Source organism: Topomyia yanbarensis, chromosome 2, assembly GCF_030247195.1.
Source record: "Topomyia yanbarensis strain Yona2022 chromosome 2, ASM3024719v1, whole genome shotgun sequence".
Taxonomy (NCBI): Eukaryota; Metazoa; Arthropoda; class Insecta; order Diptera; family Culicidae; genus Topomyia; species Topomyia yanbarensis.
Window position 1 is genome coordinate 296,891,018 of NC_080671.1, and position 22,516 is coordinate 296,913,533.

Genomic DNA, 22,516 nt, shown 5'->3' on the forward strand with positions numbered 1-22,516 from the left:
CCCCCCGGTACGCCACTGTCCATGTGGCTTACCGCCGTTAGCACCAACATCCAGCACCGCAATCTTGGTCGCTGGCCTCTCCAGAAGCCCAGTCGCAGTCTGCACGGTGACTCGACGAACCTGTCCGTCTTTGGCTTGAACCACTTCGACCACACGTCCTCGTGGCCAACAATTCCGTGAAAGATTGCAGTCCACGATTAGCACCAGATCACCCTTCTGGATGGGCCTCACCGGTTGAAACCATTTTGTCTTGCGTGTCAACGTGGGCAGGTACTCGGCCACCCATCTTTTCTAAAACCTGTCGGCGTACAGCTGGGCCATCGTCCATGACCGCTTGAGGGCTGCCGGTTCGTTATCGAAGATAATCGGGGGCTTAGTCCCGTCTGCCGATCCTAATAGGAAGTGGTTCGGCGTTAACGGAAGTTCCGCGTCGTTTTCTAGCGGTATGTCAGTGAGCGGTCTTGAGTTCAGGATCATCTCGATCTCCAATAGCATGGATCGCAGAATCTCGTCGGATGGCAGGCGTGGGACGTCGAAATCGTTCATGATCTTTTTAATCGACTGGATCAAACGCTCCCAGCAGCCACCAAAATGTGGAGCGGCCGGTGGATTGAACGTCCACTTTGTGTTAGGACTGACGAATTCAACCATAAGTTTCGTCATGTCGATTTTCTGCATGGCCTCGCGCAGCTCTCGCGACGCTCCTATGAAGTTAGTTCCTCGATCGCTTATAATCTCCAGAGGGGAACCCCTCCTCGCAATGAAATTGCGCAGTGCCAGAATACAAGAATCCGTCGTTAACGAATGTGCTACTTCAATGTGCACACCTCGGGTTGTCATGCAGGTAAGTAGTACTCCCCATCTTTTCTCGACCCTTCTGCCAACTGTTACCGACATTGGCCCGAAATAGTCAATCCCGGTGTACGAGAACGGTCTTTGAAATGCTGCCATACGGGCAAGCGGGAGGTTTCCCATCGCTGGAGGTTGTGGCTCTGATTGTCGGACTTTACAACGCTGACAGTTTCTGCGTACACGATCGAACTCTGAACGAAGACGAGGGATGCTGAATTTCAATCGAACCTGGTTCAGCGCTGTGTGATGATTCTGATGACGGCAAGAAGCGTGGTACTCAGCGAGCACCAGATCAGTCACGGGATTCCGTCTTGGAAGCAGGATGGGGTTTTTGGTCGCCTCGTCAACCCATTCGCATGCGTTTATACGCCCTCGCATCCGTAGAACACCGAGTTCATCGATAGCTGGACTCAGCTTGTACAACGAGCTGCTTTTTGGCAAGGTACGTTTCCACGGACTGGCATCTGAGCTATTGCTACGGATCAAGCGCATTTCGTCAGGGTACGCCTGCTGTTGAACAATCCGGTAAATTGTGCTTTCCGCCAGTTTCAGCTCTTCCTGCGTTAGTGGTCCCAGCTCGGCGGTGGCCCCTTCGATGCGCTTATGAAGATTCGTGATGAAACGACGGGCATATGCCATCGATCTCAGCAGACGTTTCCATTTGGAGAAGCGCTCGAAACTCACTAGCGGCTCGGTAACTGTATGATGTAGGACACTGGGCCGAATTTCTTCTACAGTTGATCCTTGATCTCGATTGTGACCAGGCCATTCGGCTTCCGATTCCCAAAGAAAATCCTGTGCGCGAAACCAGCGGCTACTAGGGCGTAAGTCTGGCAGCCTTTGCCACTTCGTACCTTCGTCCGCTACGTTCATCTTTGTTGGCAACCATCTCCACTCGTCCACTTGAGTTGTATCCAGCAGCTCACTGACCCTGAAGGCAACGAACTGGCTATAGCGCCGATGGTCAGATCGTAACCAGCATATCACATCACGGGAGTCTGTCCAGAAAACACGGCGCATGATCTTAATACGATGTGATTTGACGATACAGTCGGCTAGACGAGCTCCAATAACGGCAGCTTGCAGCTCAAGTCGAGGGATAGAGAGAAACTTCAGAGGGGCTACGCGTGTTTTAGATCCAATCATCGCACATTCCACCTTTCCTTCTTCCTCGAACCTGAAGTAGGCCACAGCAGCCATCCCATTCTCGCTGGCATCGCAGAAAATATGCAATTCCACATTGTTGGCTGGTTTGGCAGATGTTATAATTCGGTAGCAACGAGGAATCTTAACTTGATGGACGTTCGGCAACGCATCGATCCACGTCTGCCACTTTTCGGCCAGCTTTCCGTTGATTTCATCATCCCAACCACATCCGGAACGCCAGATTTCCTGCATCAGGATCTTCAAGTAGATGAGGAAATTACCAATGAATCCCATCGGATCGTATATAGCCATCAATGTTCTCAGAACTTCTCGTTTTGTTGGCATCCTGATTCCGGAAAGTAGCTGCTCGTCGTGCTTCGGTGATAATTTGAACGTGAACGTGTCTGTTGTGGTGTCCCACCACATACCGAGCACCTTTTCCGTCGTCATCTCCGCGCAAAGGCTCATGTTCTTTTCCGTGGTACTGACCTCGTGCAGATTATCGATGACCGAACGGGAATTTGATAACCAATTGCGTATCTCGAATCCTCCCTGAGAGTGGATAGATCGTACCTCGCTGGCTAGTTTTACAGCTTCCTCCTCAGTCTCAACACTCATCAACATGTCGTCGACATAATGCTCATACTTTATGCACTCTACCGCTCGTGGATACTGCTCTTCGAATCTTTCAGCGTTTCGGTTCTTGACATAGTGCGCACAGCTTGGAGAGCATGCCGCACCGAACGTCATAACTGCTACCGCATACACTTCGGGTTCATCCTCCGGATTACCGTTGCTCCACAAAATCATCTGGCTTCGTTGGTCTAGCTTCTTCATCTGTACTTGGAAGAACATTTCCCGAATGTCTCCCACTACGGCGACGCGAAACTCGCGAAACTTATACAGAACTGTAAGCAGTGACACCAATTGATCGGGTCCCGTTAGGAGGAACGAGTTCAGTGAGACGCCGTTGACCTTGGCGGCCGCGTCGAATACGATTCGTAGCTTCCCTGGTTTGTTCGGGTTGGTTACTGGGAAGATTGGTAGATACCAGTCGTTAGAATGTTTCTCCGCCTTCTCCATTGCCGACAGTCGCCGAATGTAACCCTTCTCCTCGTACTCAAGCATTTTCGATCGCATCGCCGCAGCTAATTCGGGTTCCCGTCTCATTCGCTTCTGTAGACAAGCTAGGCGCTTTGCAGCCATTCCCTTGTTGTCGGGTAGCTGTACTTGATCATAGCGCCACAATAGGCCGGTCTCGTAGCGATTCCCTACCAGTCGTGTTTCGGTTGACAGAATTTTAATCGCGCGCTCCTCATCTTTTGAATGTAGTGATTTTTGTGAACCAGAGATTCCCAACGACTCAATTGAGTAGTATTCCTTAAGTGCCGCATTCAGATCCCTTTCTTCTTCCCTAACACAAGGACAGATGTGGAAACTGTGATAACTGCTATAGCCGGAGTTCGTCGTACCAGATTCCATGGTGCAAGGTCCGTATATCATCCATCCAAGGCGGGTTTTGGACACCACCGGTTCGTTCTCACCACCTTCGACACTTCTCAGGGCGTGACCCAGGCGGCAATTGTTCATCCCTATAAGGATCCGTGGAGAGACATCATCGTAGGATTTCAATGGCAAACCTTTGAGATAGCTGTACTTAGTTGCCAACTGCGAGACTGAGACCGACTGTTTCGGAAGAGAAAGATCCCTAACCGTATAAACCTCTGGAAGGTCGAACACTTCACGAGTGTCATTTACACCGGAGATCTTCAACGTCAGTAAGACTGACTCATCTTCTTCCCGCTGGTGGCCACCCGTCCAATTCAAGCACAATGGATAGGGCGTTCCTTTAAGATCTAATTCTCTCAGTAGGCTGTGCTCCATCAAAGTCGCCGACGACCCATCGTCGAGGAAAGCATAGGTTGTCACTTGCTTTCCCTTACCGTAGATCGTTACAGGCACGTACCGAAATAAAACCTTTCCCGCCCTCTTCGAATGCGTGTTGCAGCTCTGTGTTGTTGAACTCTCGTTAGACTGCTGCGCTGGTTCGGGAGTCAAACGTTTGTTATATCGCTTGTCCTCGTGCAACAATGTGTTGTGCATAAACGAGCAACCGTTTCTTCCACAGGGTGTTTTCACGTGGCAGGCACCGTAATGCCTCCGTAGACACTTTCTGCACAACCTTTGCTCTTTCACAACTGTCCAACGGGACCCGACGCCCAAGGCGAGAAACTTGCCACACGTGTCCAGACCGCTGCATTCGTTCAAACATACGAGACAGCCCTTTGATGCAGTAATCGGGCGATCTAACGAGAGAACTTCGCAACTAGAGTTGCTTTCCGAGTGAACGTTGATGTAGTTGTCGTCTTTCCTTCCACGTCTCTCTGGTTTCGAGATGTTGAGGGTTGGCATCGTGACTATGCTCGCTGCTTCAACTAACTTCCCAAGCCAGTCTCCGAATTCCGAAAGAGTGACTCTGTTCAGTCCCTGCCGATGGTACGCCCAGTTCAGTCTAATAGAAGGCGGCAATCTCTCCGTCAGTTCTTGGAGTAGCGCCACGTTGCACATATACTCGTCGAGACCTGAAGCTGTGATGGTCGCGCAGACGTTTTGAACTGCAACTCCGAAATCGATCAGCGTGCACAGTTTTTCAGCTTTCGGCGATGGCATTTCCCGGATCTTATTCACCAGCGAATGGACGATGACTTCCGGTCTCCCAAACAGGGTTCTCAGCGTCGCTATAACCCCCGGTAAGTTGGCAGGATGCAACAGACGACAACGTACCGTTTCCATTGCCTTTCCCTTGAGGCTTCGTTGAAGTCGAAGCATGTTTTCTTCGTCGCTATATCCGCAAATCCTGGTCGAGTTCTCGTAGCTTGCTAGAAAAAGCGGCCATTCTTCCGGGTTGCCGGAAAATATGGGAAGCTCCTTGTTGATAGCTTGACGCGCTGAAATCTGACCTTGACTTAGCGAAGAAACACCGAAAAACCCGCTACCAATCGGTTGGAATGCTGTCGCCTGAGGATTCAGTCCGATTCCACCGGCTGCTCCTCCGCCGAACATCGCATGCCGTTGTAAAAGGCGGCTTCGCTCCTCCATATGTTTCTCCTCTCTTGCCTGCTGCTCCTCCAGCAACATCAACTCATGTGCTAGAGCCTCATTGCCCTGACTCACCTCTTGTGCATTAATTTGTGGCAGTGGATTTTCCGTCGAACTTGCTGTCGGTCCGGTTCCCAACATCCATGGCAACGGCTGACTTCCGATCGCACCTGTCGTTGATCCTCCTGCCACCTGCTGTGGATGATAACTCGTAGAACTCGCTGTTGATCTGCTACCTAACAATTTCGGGTTTTGATTACCAGTCGATCCACTGGACACCATCTGTGCCGGTTGATTTACAGTTGAACTCGCCGTTAATCCACCCCCACTTGAGCTAATTAAGTTTTGCCTTTCCACACGCTCTAGCACACGTCGCTCCGTGTCTTTCAACACCTGTTCATATTTCTTCCGTTGATCTCTGAGCTCCTTCAGATGCCGATCATCTTTCGCCTTCAACAAACGTTCAAAGCCCACCTGCATCACCGCCAACTGTTTCTGCACGTACTCCTCCAGATTAGATTCTGTTAGCCTGGTTCCGGGCTTTGGTATTACTCCAGTGTCGGTATTAGGTGTAGATGCACCGGCTGGAAGTTGAATCACCGCCTCAAGGCATTTCTTGCAACTCCACTCCTCATCCTGAACATTTGAATCCACACTAACACACGCGAAATGAAACCACTGCCCACACGAATCACACGCTACCATCCGACTGTTATCCGGATTCTTACATATGTCGCAGCTCACTCCCGGCGGTAGAGCATCGTTTGCTGGGGAAGTTCCCTGACCGTCACCTTTCTTTGACATACCGACTAGAGCCCCCGATTGATAAACGGATTTTATAAAATGTTGCGCAAGTAAACGGACAATAAAGGAGATGATTTCCGGTTTTGTAACTCTCGTATATTTGTACCGAAACGTAGAGGGAGGTTATAAAATCCCTTTGGGAATAAAGGTATAAGTTTATTATAATTAATTACCTTCATGGTTTCATGGGATTTGTGTGTATGACATAGGTGTGGTTTAACAAACAATGCTTATACTACTCACGTTTAGTTTCCTTGTGATACTTATTTGCCCGTACTAGACGCAACTATCCGTACTATTAACTGTAAATGCATGATTTAGGTTAGGTTTTATATGTAGATTTTCACAAGATTATTTTACCTTCTGTGTTCTTTGTTAAATAAATGTTTCGTGTGTAAGATATGTCAATCACTGCCCTAGGTATTTTACTCTAGATATAAGTAGAATAATCAATAATTCTTTAGGATAATAAATTAATTCTTCCTGCACGCTACTTCAGCTATCACGTTAATTCAACTCTCTGACTTGCACTTTTTCTTACCTACGTGTCACTTCTCGGTCGGCGGATGTATGACAGCTAAGTAGTACAGGGTCGGAGCTGCGGTTGTTCGACCGGTCGATCAATGAGGTGTAATAAGAGGTGCGTCACAATCCATAGTGATGTGACACCCTGGGTTAACCAAAGATGTTCCCTCTCGTGGGTCGTCAGATTCTTGCTCAACGTTAGCCAAACCAGCATAGGGATTTTCGGACAGGACAGATGGCGAAGCATTCTTTAGCATTTCTGCATAAGAACGCCTTGAGCGTTCCTCAAGGGAGCGCTTAATTTTATCCCCGCGCTGCTTGTACGCAGGACATGATTTAAGAGCATGTGAAGGGCCCCCGCAGCAAATACACTTTTCAGTTTCTTTGTCGCAAGAGTCATCCTCATGCTCTCCTTCGCATTTGCCGCATCGTTTCTTATTTCCACAATATGTGGCTGTGTGGCCCAACTGCTTGCAATTGCTGCAGTTCATGACCCGCGGTACGTACAGGCGAACTGGTAGGCGAACCTTGTCAAGGAGGATGTAGTTGGGAAGAGAGGACCCGGCGAATGTCACCCGAATCGAGTCTGATAGAGAGTAGGTAGTCTTACCTCCCTCGGTGTTTGCGGTATACAATTGTTTGCATTCCAAGATCTTAATCTGTTCAAGTGAGGGGTCCTTAAAGCAGCCAACCCCGTGCTCCAACAGTTCTTCGCATTTCAGGCCCGGTTCGGACACCACCCCATCGATTTCACAGGCCACACAAGGCACGTACGCTTTAAATTCCCGCGTAAAGCGCTCACAGCAAGCAATCGCGTTTGCCTGGCCGAGATCACTCACTAGAACACGTATCTTGTTTGCCCGAACACGTGTTATCTGAGTTACGGCCGGGTAATTAGCAGTCAGATCTCGAGAAAGTTTTAATATATTAACCGGTTTCTCTCCGGTCCGAAAATATACCACCCATGGCCCAGAGGAACCTTCTGGGTACTGCTTTATACGGGGAGCAATGCGAGTATTAGGGGGATCAGGGACTTCCATGATTACATCCAGTGCAGTAAAATTTCATTTCATTCAATCGAAACTGAATGAACGCAGTCAATCAGTCGTCTGCAGTAGCATTCACATTCATTTAACGCATCAGTTGTTGTTAATCTGAAGCTGTGTTCATGGCACTTCACTCACCGCTGCTTTCAAATGAGTCGCAATTCATATTCAACCTCCTTCGTTTGATCCTCTCAAATGAATAGATCAGCTTTCAATTTCCCGAGTGAACACCAGTCAAATGAGATCCGGGTAAACCTAAGACAAAAAGAGACAACTGGCTTCGTATTTTTGGTTATCATGCCTTTCTTGTGCCAGATGACAGATGAGTGTATGCAGATAGCGAGGTTGGCAGTGCAGCCAATTTCTTTGTCATATTTAGATATGTTGCTATAATACACATAATAATGACCGTTTTATTGACACACATTTCGCATTTATCTGGTACTAATCAATCCAACATTTTTATCACATACTACATGTTTCTAGCAAAATTTGGCCAGCATAACAGCCTATTCATCAGAATCAAATTTGCAACAAAAATATTATAGAGATGAACGTACTACCAAATAACATTTTTCATTGCAACCAGTTTCAATAAGCTGTTATTAGTAGATTCATTATTTTCGTCTAAACTCTGCGAATTTAAGAAAATTTGAAAAAGAAATATGATAGCCGCAGTATGCTATCATAATTGTACGAAGCTGTCAAATTCATTGCTAAAATCAAATATGTAATTCAGCTATTTATTTGCACCTCTACCAATAGTTCCCTGTGTACAATTCCGATGACATGGTGAAGAGGTAAAACATTTCCACACTGGTTATATAGGAACACATTACGAGCACAGTCTATAGTCTACGAGAATCTTTTCTTTTTCAGAAAGAATTCGAAAAGGTTCTGCTCGATATGAATGCTATAAATAGGTCATATCGAAGGTGGGTTTATTGATTTGAGGTAACCAAGAGGCGCCATATTGGATTGATTGATTGCAAAATGTCCTCAATCATCAGTTTCCGTCATCTAGTGACCATCATTGCAAAAGCGATATAGATATATATTGATCATGGTTTTTACTGTGGTGGTTACCCGAAACCGCCATCTTTGTTTTCAAAATGGCCTAAATTCATAAATTACGGTATTTTATGATTATTTTAAATGATACCCATATTGATAGTTGTTTTCACAGTTTCTTGGTCACTATAGGCCGCAATCTTGGATTTCAAAATGGCCTAACCTCCTTTCAAATGGTATCCATGTTGCCCTCATCTCTGATTTAAAAATGACTTTAACCATCGAGCTTGAGCTTGAGCTTGACCTTGTACGACCACCCGTAGCTGCTACTCCGTTATCGATCTAGACTAGCTGAAGTTGCACAGGGAATCAGTAGTAGTGCTTGGGATTAGGGAAACATCTTTCAATGTGCAACTCCTGGTAATCCTAAAGTGTTTATTGAACAAAACCGGCGCCGGCCTGGCCCGAACGTAGATCACAGAAGGAACGTTAGTCCGATACTTGCTTTTGCTAGGCAACGGCTTTACTTCCCTTCCGAAAGAAGATTTTACACCTCAGAAAAATCTCAGCGACCTCGGCTGGGAGTGCACCCAGACTAACTGGGATGGGTGGCTGTCACGCTTACCACTCAACCAACTACGCCTTCATTTAAAATGACTAACCATCGATTTCCGTTATCTATCATCTTGGACCTTTAACGAGTTCGCCCGTTTACACCTAAGACAAGATAAAGCAACTAGTAATACGATTTCTGTATATTTCTGTATTTTGGTAGTACGTCCATCTATATTTCAAAGTTTGTGGCAAATTTGATTCTGATGAATAGGCTGTTATGCTGACCAAATTTGCTAGAAACATGTAGTATATGATAAAAATCTTGGATTGATTAGTTCCAGATATATTTTGGCGAAATGTGAGTTAATAAAACAGTCATTATTATGTGTATTATAGCAACATATCTAAATATGACAAAGAAATTGGCTGCACTGCCAACCTCGCTAGTTGCATACAGTCATCTGTCAACAATTATTCACCAGGGCACAAGAAAGGAAAGAAAACTCTCCAAGAAGAAGAGAAAGAAAGGTTCGGAACATTTGTCATTTTTGAGTGCATTTGTTTTATGTTTGTTAAGCAGAAAAGCCCACTACGTCATTTGTTTCATTCTTTTCTTTTTCATATCCTCCTGATTTATCAGCTTCATCGAAAAAAAATACAACCTTACTCATGCAGAGAAAAAATGCTCGTACCTGTATCCGTCTTGAGTTGCCTCGTCTTATCATAGCCTTTACCCTATATTATTTATTATCTTGGTCGGAGTTATTTTTATGTCAGTGAGTGTGCCTTCATATTCATTTGTGAGTGGTTCATTGGAATGGTTCACTTCCATTAGCTGAGACCGTGCTAATGTGAGGTTGGTGTTCAATAGAAACTAAACAGGCAAAAACGTCAAATGACTAGAACCTGTTATTCAATTGACAGTGAACTTTGAGTGACTCAAACGAAGACGGCAGCCGAACTCAACTGATATAGTGGTGGTATGTTTACAGTGAAAGGCTCGAAGTTTCACTTGAAACGATTATTTTCGTTTGAAATTGATATTTTACCGCACTGATTACATCAGATGGTATTTCGCCCTCGGCCATTTAAGCACGAGGGCAGAGCGTTATATAAACGGGAATGTGTCTTATTATTTGATTACAAGGTAGAGTAAAAGTAGGGAAAAGGAAAGAAAGCAAACGAGGAAAAAAAATAAAGCAAAACTTATCTGCAAACAACGTCGATTGTTCCGCACCAGCGAAAACAATGTTCTGGATTTACTGCCGGCACCAGCAGAATGGCAGCTAACGAACGAACAAAGGATGACCTTGAATCACTGAAATTTACACACCGAACACCACTGTGAAATATAACGATCCGTTCCGTTCAAAGGTTGGGAGACGTATGATGTGAATGTTTTGGTAGGTGAATGCATTAATATTGCCTCCGAGCTGAAGGCTTTAGACTCTGCTTTAAACTTCAGTCAAGATGCAGATTAAAGAATGAATAAGGCGTTGAAACTGAATCCTGGTTGCGGTTAATGCAGCAGAAATGGGCAACAAAAGATTTTATACCACTGTTTTCCATAGTTGTTCGTAGAATTGAAACGTAACAGTTTGTTAGTTATATGTGCCAGTTGGTTCCATTTTCCAGGGTTACGAAGAAAGGAATGGAGTGTTCTATCCGCATTCTCACAACCCGGACAGCGCACAGAGGAGTAACTAGAACAAATTCTTGGCCAATAACAAAAAAAAAATTTTTTTCGATTTTTTATTGAGTTATATTTTTTTTAGATACCTAAAAGCATACTGCATATTGTACCAAAATAAAGAGTTTGCCAAAAAATGCTAAAGATTTTTTGTATGGATGCAAAATGGTGATATTTTAAGGGGTTTTTAATCATTTTTTATTATATATCCAGCAAAATCGCTTTCTAATGATGATGACTGCATTAAATAAGACAATATTATAACAAACGTAATTGAACACAACTATTTGTGTAATCTCAGCTTAAAAATAGCCGAAAATAGTAGTGTTTCTGTGTATTGGACCAGCTTTAGAAACACCCTTTTTAAACATTTTATTCCAAATTTGAATGATAGAAAAGTTACATTATACGGCAAGATCCGGCAAAGTTGCTGAAACAACATTACAAAACAAGATTCCGGCTATCCGAAAAACATTCAATCTCTTCCGATCTTTTCCGATCCACCAATTCCAAGCGATTTGAAAATATTGATATTTCCACTAATTTGAGATACGCCAAAATGCTGCAGGGCCAAATAATATGTTTGGCAAAATGTATATCTATGAATAGGTGCACAGGTTTCCCTTTTCCACTTACCAACTGTTTATGCATCGGAAAAACAAATTTATTCACAAAGATTACCTCGAAAATACTAGTATTCGGAAGGATCTAGAAAAATGACCTCTGCACTGGTAGGTGGATAGATGCCAAATTGTCCCAAAAACTAGTTATTTTCTATTTTTAGTTCATATTAAGGCATAATAATGATGAATTGTAATCATTTTTATATAACGCCTTTAAGTATGCCGTCAGGTATAGCTAGTTAGATAGCATAGATGAAAGCGCTGCATACGCTTAGGGATAGAACATTAAACACCACTAGCGTAGTAAGTCGTAGCGTAGGGACCTTAGCTGGCATATTCATTTTCTGTATCCTTTTCTTATACACATATGAATGGTAAATAAACAAGAGTAAACTAAATCTAGTTTCTGCTCTATTTTTGAAGACCGAATACAAACAGTATAGGTCTGGTGATGGTCTCAAGTCGGTAGATAAACTGATTGAGCATATTCACTTCTCTAAGGGAAAATTCTCACAGGTTGGTGATAGTCTAGGCGGTTATTTTACTGCAAGATATTTTCACTCCATTTGTCGTTCAACAGGTTATGGGCCCAGTAGGAGTTTTCCTTTGGGATATTTAAATTGATAACTATATTGCAATTTGTTTTTGTTCTTTTTCGTTCCTAAAGAAATGGAGAATCGTATGCGCAGGGTGGTTGTCCCTTTGTTCAAAGGAGATGAGAAATCATTTCCATTTTGGAAGAGGAGAATGGAACAACACCTAAAGCAAGAAAATTTGCTGCATACTTTGGAAAAGACTCCAATGGAAGAAGATTTTGCTCAGCCAGTGGCTGGTGCTAATGAGGCGGAAGAAACAGCGCGGAAAGCCTTATTGGATAAAAGGCTGAAGGACGATGATGCAGCGGTGAATGAGCTTTGGATGGCATTGGAAGACGAAGCCATGGGGCATGTTCTTCAATGCCAGTATGCCAAGAACATTATGGACCAGCTACAACAGATTTATCAGCCAAGGGGTGCGGTAGCTATGATTGGCCTACGTTCAAAACTGTATACTTTGGGTAATATGAGATACGCATCGCTGAAGGAACTGTTTTCTTGTCATCAAGAGCTAATTCGCCAATTAGAAACTATGGGAGAAGTTGTAGCGAAGGTGGAAAAAGTCAATACCTTGCTTGTTGCTATCCCAGAGAAGTTTAAACACGTTATTAGTGCGTTATCCGTGGTGAGAAAACAGGAGCTGGAAGAAATGTCACTTGAGGCCATTCAACGGTTATTCCTGGACGCAGAGGAAGCTGCCGGAAGAGGTCATCATCAACCATCTCTTCAGCCTGTGGCTCTACTAGGGAGCGAACGAAGAAAGAAAGTTGTGTGTTTCGAATGCGGGAAAGAAGGCCACAAAAAGAAAAATTGTTTCGTGTTTCGTAAACAAAAGCGTCGCCAGGAGAGGGCTAACAAATGCCAGGATGGTGCTCGTCCGAACCAGTCAGAAGAGAGGCGGGATAGTCGCACGAATGTCGATGTCGCGTTGATGGCGCAGTCTGTATCATTGAGTGTTGCTTCAAACGTACGCCAGGTGGTAGAGGTGGTGGAACCAATCACCGCTCGTAACCCGGGCGATTTACGAGTATGTGTGAAGCAGGCCACTCAGGATGAAGACCAGCGTGCATCAGCTACAGCAACAAAAGTGATCCGAAGGCAGGATGGTGCTTTCATGGTACGTGTCCCGTTGAATAAGCTCAACTTGGACAGTATCAACGCGATTAGCAAGGTTCAGGTAAGACCGATCAGCGACAAATCGGCGGAGAATCTGCAGGATGCCAGAGTTCGTCGACTTCCATTGCACAGAATGCCATTTCCTTGCTTCTTGGATTCTGGGGCTTCGCAGCACATGTTTTATGATGCTAGGGCATTTAATAATATGTGGAATATTGACGATGTAACTATTCGCACAGCTAAAAATGGAGCTGACATTAAATGTAACCGGGCTGGCAATGTGTATTTGGGACGGGATGATGGAAATAAACGTCAGAGAATTGCATTGTATAACGTACTTTTTATTCCAGAACTAGAATCAAACCTTCTTTCGGTTTCGCGGATTGAGTCCGCTGGTATGACTATTTTGTTTGAAAATGGTGGCGTTAGTATCAAGAACAAGGATAGCGAGGTTATCATTCGGGGGAGGAGAGTAGATGGACTCTATCAGCTCGACGTTTATCTCGATCATGGTCTTGAAAAAGCGCATGTCGGCAAAATAACTAATGGTTTTCAAATTTGGCATAATCGTTTTGGCCATTTAGGAATAGCCAATTTGAAGAAACTTTCTGAGAAACACATGGTCGACGGATTGGACCTTGAATCTTTAAATTTCGTTGCAGATTCTAATATTTGTGAATCTTGTATATTTGGCAAACAAAGTAGAGAACCGTTCGGTGTTAAAGGTGTGAATCGATCAAATAAGCCACTAGAACTTGTACATTCCGATGTCTGCGGGCAATTGTCGGAGGCTACATATGATGGTTTTCGTTATTTTGTGAGCTTTATTGATGATTACACTCACTTTGTCATAATATATTTGATCAAAAACAAATACGAAGTGTTGCAAAAGTTCAAAGATTTTGAGGCGTTAGCAAATGCTCACTTTGGTTTAAAAATTAAAAATTTTAGATCTGACAATGGCGGAGAATATATTAGCTCGGATTTTACTAGTTTTTGCCGCGAAAAGGGAATTCAAATGATTCCGACAGTTCCATACACTCCGCAACAGAACGGAGTCAGTGAACGCATGAACCGTACGTTAATGGAGAAAGTCAGAACGATGCTGCATGCTAGTAAATCACCCATGTATTTGTGGGGTGAAGCTCTGTATAATGCAGCATATGTAACGAATAGAAGTCCAACGTGTTCATTATCATTTGCTAAAACTCCTTATGAGATGTGGTTTAATTTGAAACCGGACATTAGCAGACTTAGAACCTTTGGGTGCATATCTTTTGCACATATCAATAAAGAGCACCGCTCAAAATTGGATAAATGAAGCCGAGTATTGGCATTCGTTGGTTATGCTCCATTCGGGTATCGTCTGTGGGACGAAGAGGGAAGAAAAATCATTATCTCCAGAGACGTAATTTTTGATGAATCACGATTCTTTTTCAATAATAAGGTTGAATTAGGGATTCAGGAGAATCAGAAATATTGCGAGGTAGATTTACCTGCAATGGACGATTCTGACCCACCCAACCAATTGGAATCGGTGAATAATTCTGCGAGTAGCAGCGAAGATGAATTCATTGAAGCTGATTCAGGGGAAGTTTTAGATGATAGGCAATGTTTGCAACGCAGCCAAAGAAATTCAAGGGCACCAGATTGGTTGGATGAATATGAAACGAATTTTATCGCGACCAATATAATCGATGAAATTCCTCAGGACTTGAATAAGTTAAAACAGCGTAGTGATTGGGATTTGTGGAAGTGTGCGATAAACGAGGAACTCAATGCTTTATGTGAGAACAACACATGGAAATTGGTTAGCAGTTTACCAGTTGGTAGAAAAGCTATCAATTCTATGTGGGTGTTCAGCATCAAAGATGAAGGAGGTTCATCTCGACACAAGGCTAGACTTGTGGCAAAAGGTTGTTCACAGCGTCCAGAACTAGACTATGGTGAAACCTTCGCACCTGTTGCAAAGATGACCAGCATTAGAATGCTATTGTCTTTGGCCGTTCAACACCACTGGATTATCCATCAAATGGACATGCAAACCGCGTTTCTTAATGGTTATTTGAAGGAAGAAGTATTCATGAAACTTCCAAAAATGGAAGAGGGTGATGCACTCCAAGTTTGTAAATTGAATAAGAGCATTTACGGATTAAAACAATCTAGTAGAAGCTGGAACTTGAGATTTGACGAAATAATCATAAAATTAGGATTTAGGAAGCTTAAAAGTGATACTTGTATATATGTATCTGATTCGAAAGAATTAATCATTGTTCTCTATGTGGACGATATTTTAATATTTGGAAAGAATTTGGATAACATAAATATTTTAAAGAAAAGTTTATCAAATCATTTTAAAATGAAGGATCTGGGAAATGTAAAGAACTTTCTTGGACTTGAAATAAAATATAATCCTGAATTTGGTCTACTATATATTTCGCAAGAAGCGTATATTAAAAGAGTTTTAATAAGGTTTGGGATGGAAAACTGTAAATCAGTGGGAACTCCAATTGATGCGAATATCAAATGGAAGAAAAGTAATGGGCAGTTGACCAACGAGCCCTATAAAGCTCTTTTGGGCTGTCTGCAATATCTTGCCATAATGTCAAGACCTGATATATGTTTTTCTATTAGTATTTTTAGCAGGTACCAGAGTCATCCAGACGACGAGCATTGGGGAGGTTTAAAAAGAGTTTTAAGATATTTACAAGGCAGTAAGACCTTGCGCCTAGTCTACCATAAGGACAGCGATGTTTCACCACTTGAAGGATATGCAGATGCGGACTACGCAAACGACGAAGATGATAGACGTTCAAACTCAGGAGGGATCTTCAGAGTTTACGGAAATTTGGTATCTTGGACTACCAAGAGGCAGCCAACTGTGAGCTTATCATCGACTGAAGCCGAGATTATATCGGTTTGCAATGCCTGTAAGGAAGGAATATGGTTGTCAAATGTAATGGGTGAGCTTGGAATTTCCACAATTCCATTTACCATACATGAGGACAATATTCCATGCATTAGGATTGCAGAAGAGCCTCGAGAGCATCAGCGCACGAAGCACATAGACGTGAAATATATGTTCATTAGAGAATTGATTAGTATAGGTAAAATTAAATTGAAGTATACATGCAGTGAAGAACAAATGGCAGATATGTTTACCAAGGCGCTTGCGAAACCTAAATTCCTTGAAATGCTTGAATTGATAAAAATGAGGGGAAGTGATGAATTGTAATCATTTTTATATAACGCCTTTAAGTATGCCGTCAGGTATAGCTAGTTAGATAGTTTTGTACCGTGTAAGTCCCCGACACTTGCTTACGGATCGTCTCTATATCAGGGGAATAAAACGCGAACGATAACAATTAAAACAAACTATATTTTATCGAACACATTAAAAGCACGGTACAACTTTATACAGGACGTAAACAAAACTGAAACTGACAACCACAAAAACATTTCATTGATGCGCTTATCAGGCATCACACATTGACAGCTATGCTGCCGAGTTAGAGCCTAGCGCTGAACGGGGTACTAATTAATACACCGCGATAGGGTTGTCCTCAACATCTCCCCTCTTAATAAAGGTGGTACGGATCAAACCTGTTCGGCGGTCTTCGGGTTCGTGAAGAACGTCTAGGTAGATTTACCACGGATTCGACTTCGATGGCGGATTCGAATTCAGTTGATGTTGATGTTGTTGATGTCGATGACGTTGATGGGAAAGCCGAGACTTCCTGCTGTGGTGTAGACGACGCAAGCGCCGGCACTGAACCTAGCAAGGTATGCTCGGGACTGGAGACAGGTGATAATTCAGATCCGCTCGCAACAAGGGACGGTGCTGGCGTGCCAGAAGATTGATTTGGTAGATTCCAGGCACCCAACAGGATGTCGAGCGGTAACGAATACTGACGAGAGGTGGCTTGATTGGCAGGTTGCTTTGGTATCGAGTCGACAGCTAGGCGACTCCGGAGTTGGTTGATATGGGAACGCAGCATTCGGCGATCATCGACCCATACGTTATACATCACGTCTCCTATTTTTTCGATGATTGTTCCAGGAGCCCACTTCCAACCGTTACGGCCATAAAGCTTAGCGTAAACCGAATCGTTCCGGCTGAAGAACCTCGGTTTTGTGTGATCGTCCGACGGTGCCACTGGAGTTCGTACCGTTGGGGGACGTAGCAGCTCGAGACAGGTGCGTATTTTGCGACCAAACATGACCTCGGACGGCGACTTTTGGTCTGGCAGTGCCCGGTTGGGTGTACTTCGGTACGTTAACAGGAATATGTCTAACGCTTGCTGTATCGATCCTCTCCCCTCTCGAATTTTTGTAACAGTCCTTTTGAACGTGTCAACAAATCGTTCAGCTTGGCCATTTGATTGTGGATGAAACGGAGCAGTTGTGAGGTGTTCGATGCCGTTTGAGGCGCAGAAATCTGCGAATTCAGCGCTCGTGAATTGGGTTCCGTTGTCGCTGACTAGTGTAACAGGCATACCCAACCGAGCAAACAACCCACCGAGAATGCTGATGGTTGCCGCCGAGGTTATACGGGACGTTTGAATGATTTCTGGCCACTTGGAGAAGGAGTCGACGGCGATCAGGTAATATTCGCCTTCGATTGGACCGGCGTAATCCACGTGGACGCGCTGCCACGGAGCGGTCTGCTTAGGCCACGGCACCGGTGAAGAGTGAGGAGGTGACCTGGCTACGGCCGCACAGTGTTGGCATGCCTTGACGAAGTTGACGATGTCAGCATCCAAACTGGGCCAATACACGTAGCTTCGAGCGAGGGCCTTCATACGCTGCATACCAGGATGGCCACAATGGAGCTGTTCGAGGCATCGCTTGCGATGGAGCGACGGGATGACGAGCCGTTCGGCAAACATGATGCACCCATCTACCACGGAGAGTGATTCCTGTCTGGCATGGAATCGCTGGATGTCGGATTCTGAATGTTCAGATTGCGGCCAACCGTGCTGAATGTGATGGTAGACTTTTCGGAGCAGTGGATCTGCTTGGGTGCTTTGTGCGACGGCTCTGAAATTGAGAGGCAAAGCTTTAACTGTATGAGATACTACCGACCTGAGGTCCTCTTCCAGGTTGATGCTGGCGATGATATAGTCCTCATCGGGTTTGACGTGCTGGTTGATCAACCTCGAGAGTAAGTCTGCGTCGCCGAACTTGTGGGTGGGCACGTACTCGATGTCAAAATCGTAGAGCAGTAGATTGAGCGCAAATCGTTGGAGGCGGTTGGCTGTGTAGACCGGTATTCCCTTTTTAGAACCAAAGATACGGAGCAAAGGCTGGTGGTCGGTTTTCAAACGAAAGTGCCGTCCGAAGAGCATTTTGTGAAACTTCGTGACGGCGAAGACGATAGCTAAACCTTCACGATCCGGTTGGCTGTAGCCTTGTTCAGCTTTTGTGAGTGCTCTGGAAGCATGTTGGACGACTTTGATTGTGCCGTCGGGGAACTTGTGGCTAATCGTTGCCCCGAGCCCAACGGAAGAAGCGTCGGCAGAGACAATGATCTCCCGCTTCGGATCATAATGTGTGAGAAGTAGATCCGAGGAGAGTATTTGTTTGAAGTGCTCGAACGCTCTCTGGCACTCATCAGTCCACTGGAACTTCGCATCGTCCTTGAGAAGGTTGTCCAGCGGATATCGTAACTTGCGCATATTGGGAACAAACTTGCCGTAGTAGTTGATAGCCCCCAAAAATGATCGCACACCAGATACATCGGTTAGAGGCGGCAGCTTGGATATCACTTCAATTTTGGCGGGATCTGGACGTAATCCGCGACTGTCGACAATATGACCCACATACTGCACTTGCTGCTTGCGGAAGGTGCATTTATCGACTCGAATGGTGATCCCGAAATCCTGAATTCGTTTTAGAACAGCCCGCAAATTGCGATCGTGGTCTTCTTCAGTTTTTCCGCCGACGATGACGTCATCGAGGTAGCCACACGTGCACTGCAGACCGGCTAGCATTGTATCGATGAGCTGCTGGAAGGCACCAGGTGCGATCTTCACACCTGGCGGGAGGCGGTTGTAGGAGTAGAGGCCACGATGCGTATTGATGGTTAGCAACTTACGGTACTGTTCGTCGACTTCCACCTGCAAGAAAGCGTCGGACAAATCGATCTGGCTGAACACCTTACAGTTAGTCAGCTTGGCGAAGATATCGTCCGGTAGGGAAGTGGATACTGATTTGGTTGGAGCGCAGCGTTAAGCCCCGTGGAATAGTCTCCACAAATTCGAATGGAACCATTGGCTTTACGGACGACAACGATCGGAGCAGCCCACTCCGAATATTCGACTGGGGTGATGATATTCAAATTTTCCAGTCGGTCGAGTTCCTGGTCAACGGCATCATACATCGCGTACGCAACCGGGCGCTTAGGGCAGAAGACGGGTCGAACACTTTTTTTCAGCTCCAACTTCACTTTAGTTTTGCTGCACAAACCGAGCTGATCGGTGAACGCGTTTGGAAAAATCGATTGCAGTGCAGCGGGTTCCGCAGGAGAGCCTGACACGTGACAGCAGAAGGTGTCCATGGGCACGGACCAAAGGTTGAAACTCTCGACTAAATCGGAACCGAGTAGATGTAGTTGTTTCTCGGTAACACGAATCAGATCACGTCGTGTACTTTCTCCGATTGTAACGTCACACTCGAATTCCCCATCGAGTGGCAAAATGTTACCAGATGCTGTCTTCGCTTTGACTGTTGCTGGCAAAAGCGCAGGGCTACCGAGTTTCTGCCAACTCTCCCTGCTGATGACAGTGATGTCAGATGCAGTGTCAAGTTGCAGTCGAATATCCGTTCCAGATAGGCCAACAGATACAAATCTGCGTCGCTGCTCCACGCTGCATACGTCGACCACCACCACTTTGGCTGAGACGTCTCGCTTCTTACGTCTGCTTCCAGGTTTCCGAAACTTTGCACTGTCGCAGTATCCTTCACGATGTCCGACTTGGCCGCAATCGGAGCACTTATGGTTGTCGTAACTACAGTCTCGGACGAAATGTAATGCACCGCAAAGCCAACAAGGATAACTTGGCTTCCTTCCGGTAGCACTCGAAGACAGTTGTGGTGACTCTCGGTCACGCTCGCCTAATCGCTTCCCACCAAACTTCTGTATCGCTTGCACTTGGTTGTATGGTGCTGCAGACTCAATCATCGCACTGTCGTGTTTGAGGTTGTACAGACGCTGACACTCCTCGGAGAGCTGCTCCAATGTAACGTCGTTATTGTCCTCAATTTTTGTAAGGAGACGGGTACGAATCTCGACGTCATTCTCCGATTTCAGACCACACACGTATACTAAGCATTTGAACTGTTCTTCCGTGAGCTTTCCCAGTTCAAATTCTACGCAAGCCTTGTTTACCCTACACGCGAACGCCACATGATCCTCAGTAGGATTCTTCGCGATTTGCAGACATCGGTATCGACGACTGATAACCGACTCTTTCGCTCCAAACAGGCTCTTGAGCTTGTCAACTGTCTGTGCGAAACTAAAATGCTTGGGAAACTTTGGTAAAATGAAGCTTACGTACCTCTCATGCTCTGCTAAACCCAACTTTCGCATTAGGAGACGAACTTTTGCCTCGTCATCCAGCCTAGCAGCATCCTTCTCGAAAAGATCGTCGTATCTAGAGTACCACACTGCGAAAGTGGCATTACTCTCGATCTCATACCGGAATTCCTTGATATTGCTTGCCAAGGAGTCAAGGATCTGTTCCGGGTTCGGTGGTACTTGCACGTTTATTGACGATGCAATAGTACGAAAAAACTGTTGTTGCTGCTCGTCGGACTGTTGCTGCCGCTGTACCAGCTGAGCCATAAGCTGTTGGTGTTGGAGCTGGCTTTGAGCAAACTGCTGTTGGCTTTGAGCAATCGTCTGTTGCATCATCTGCATTATTTGCATGAGCATATCATTACTGACCTGGGGTTGCGATTGGTGGGGCGGAATGTTTGTAAACAGCTGCTGCTGAGCTGCAGAAACGGGAATGAACGGCTGCTGTTGCTGGTGTGTAGTCACAACGGGAGCGAAAAATTGCTGCTGCTGGTGGGCCGCTGGTGCGGGATTAATCTGCTGATTCAACTGCTGCCGTTGATTTAACAGTCCTGGGGGGTCAACACCATTTTGTCCGTTCAACTCACTACCGTCATCAGCCATCGCACTCCACTTTCTTTTCTTCCGCGCGGGTGACGGAATGTTGGGTTAGTTTTGTTTATCGGCGAATAAAAACTACCCACACTCGCGAATTCTCGTCGCCACTTTTGTACCGTGTAAGTCCCCGACACTTGCTTACGGATCGTCTCTATATCAGGGGAATAAAACGCGAACGATAACAATTAAAACAAACTATATTTTATCGAACACATTAAAAGCACGGTACAACTTTATACAGGACGTAAACAAAACTGAAACTGACAACCACAAAAACATTTCATTGATGCGCTTATCAGGCATCACACATTGACAGCTATGCTGCCGAGTTAGAGCCTAGCGCTGAACGGGGTACTAATTAATACACCGCGATAGGGTTGTCCTCAACAGATAGCATAGATGAAAGCGCTGCATACGCTTAGGGATAGAACATTAAACACCACTAGCGTAGTAAGTCGTAGCGTAGGGACCTTAGCTGGCATATTCATTTTCTGTATCCTTTTCTTATACACATATGAATGGTAAATAAACAAGAGTAAACTAAATCTAGTTTCTGCTCTATTTTTGAAGACCGAATACAAACAGTATAGGTCTGGTGATGGTCTCAAGTCGGTAGATAAACTGATTGAGCATATTCACTTCTCTAAGGGAAAATTCTCACAGGTTGGTGATAGTCTAGGCGGTTATTTTACTGCAAGATATTTTCACTCCACTTGTCGTTCAACAAATAATAGCAATAGCCGCAATATATAGTTTTGGCCAGGATTCGACCCCAGTTACTCCTCTGTGCAGCGTAGGAAATGGGGAATAAATTCCTGAACACGTCTTTATCGGAGACAACTTCATCGTCTTGCGACATGAATCTACGGATAACGCCGTCAGGTGTACCAGGAGACAAATCATGTAGTCTTCCGTAGATTGCACCGCCCTCCTTGTAGACGGGGACCTTAATCTTAACTTAATCCTGTTCATAAAGATGTGTCATGCTGTTACTGTAGATAAATTGATCTAGTGAGGCATCTGGCAATACACATATTCCCTTTTAACGTGACGTTGGTTGCTGGAAGATTTAGCTAACTCTAATTTCTTTAGTAATAAAAGTTTTTCCTTATCGTGTTGTTGATCGCTTTCACGCGTCATTCATGGCAAAGCTTTCCTCATATTTGTTGTACCCTCATTCGTACGATGTGGACCACCATATCGCTCCTTTTTTGCGTATAACCGCTGTAAGCATTCGTTTTCTAGTTTGGTCAAGCACAAATCCCACTCACTACCAG

At 44.9% G+C, this 22,516-nt stretch overlaps 2 protein-coding genes across 2 annotated transcripts; both read right to left on the reverse strand.

The window, feature by feature from the left end:
* Nucleotides 1-291: 291 nt before the first annotated feature.
* On the reverse strand, nt 292-5,379 carry LOC131680469 (uncharacterized). Its single transcript, XM_058961181.1, has one exon. It carries the CDS (start codon nt 5,377-5,379, stop codon nt 292-294), a length of 5,088 nt encoding a protein of 1,695 aa, XP_058817164.1.
* An 11,226-nt stretch (nt 5,380-16,605) lies between these two features.
* On the reverse strand, nt 16,606-21,769 carry LOC131683305 (uncharacterized protein K02A2.6-like). Its single transcript, XM_058965155.1, is given in 2 exon segments — nt 16,606-19,259; nt 19,262-21,769. Coding segments are annotated over 2 exon segments (4,602 nt in total). The 5' UTR covers nt 21,246-21,769; the 3' UTR covers nt 16,606-16,641.
* Between the last annotated feature and the right edge of the window lie 747 nt (nt 21,770-22,516).

Coding starts and splice junctions, on each gene's coding strand:
- LOC131680469 (XM_058961181.1), bottom strand. CDS start 5,379: ATGGTGTCCAGTGGATCGACTGGTAATCAAAACCCGAAATTGTTAGGT.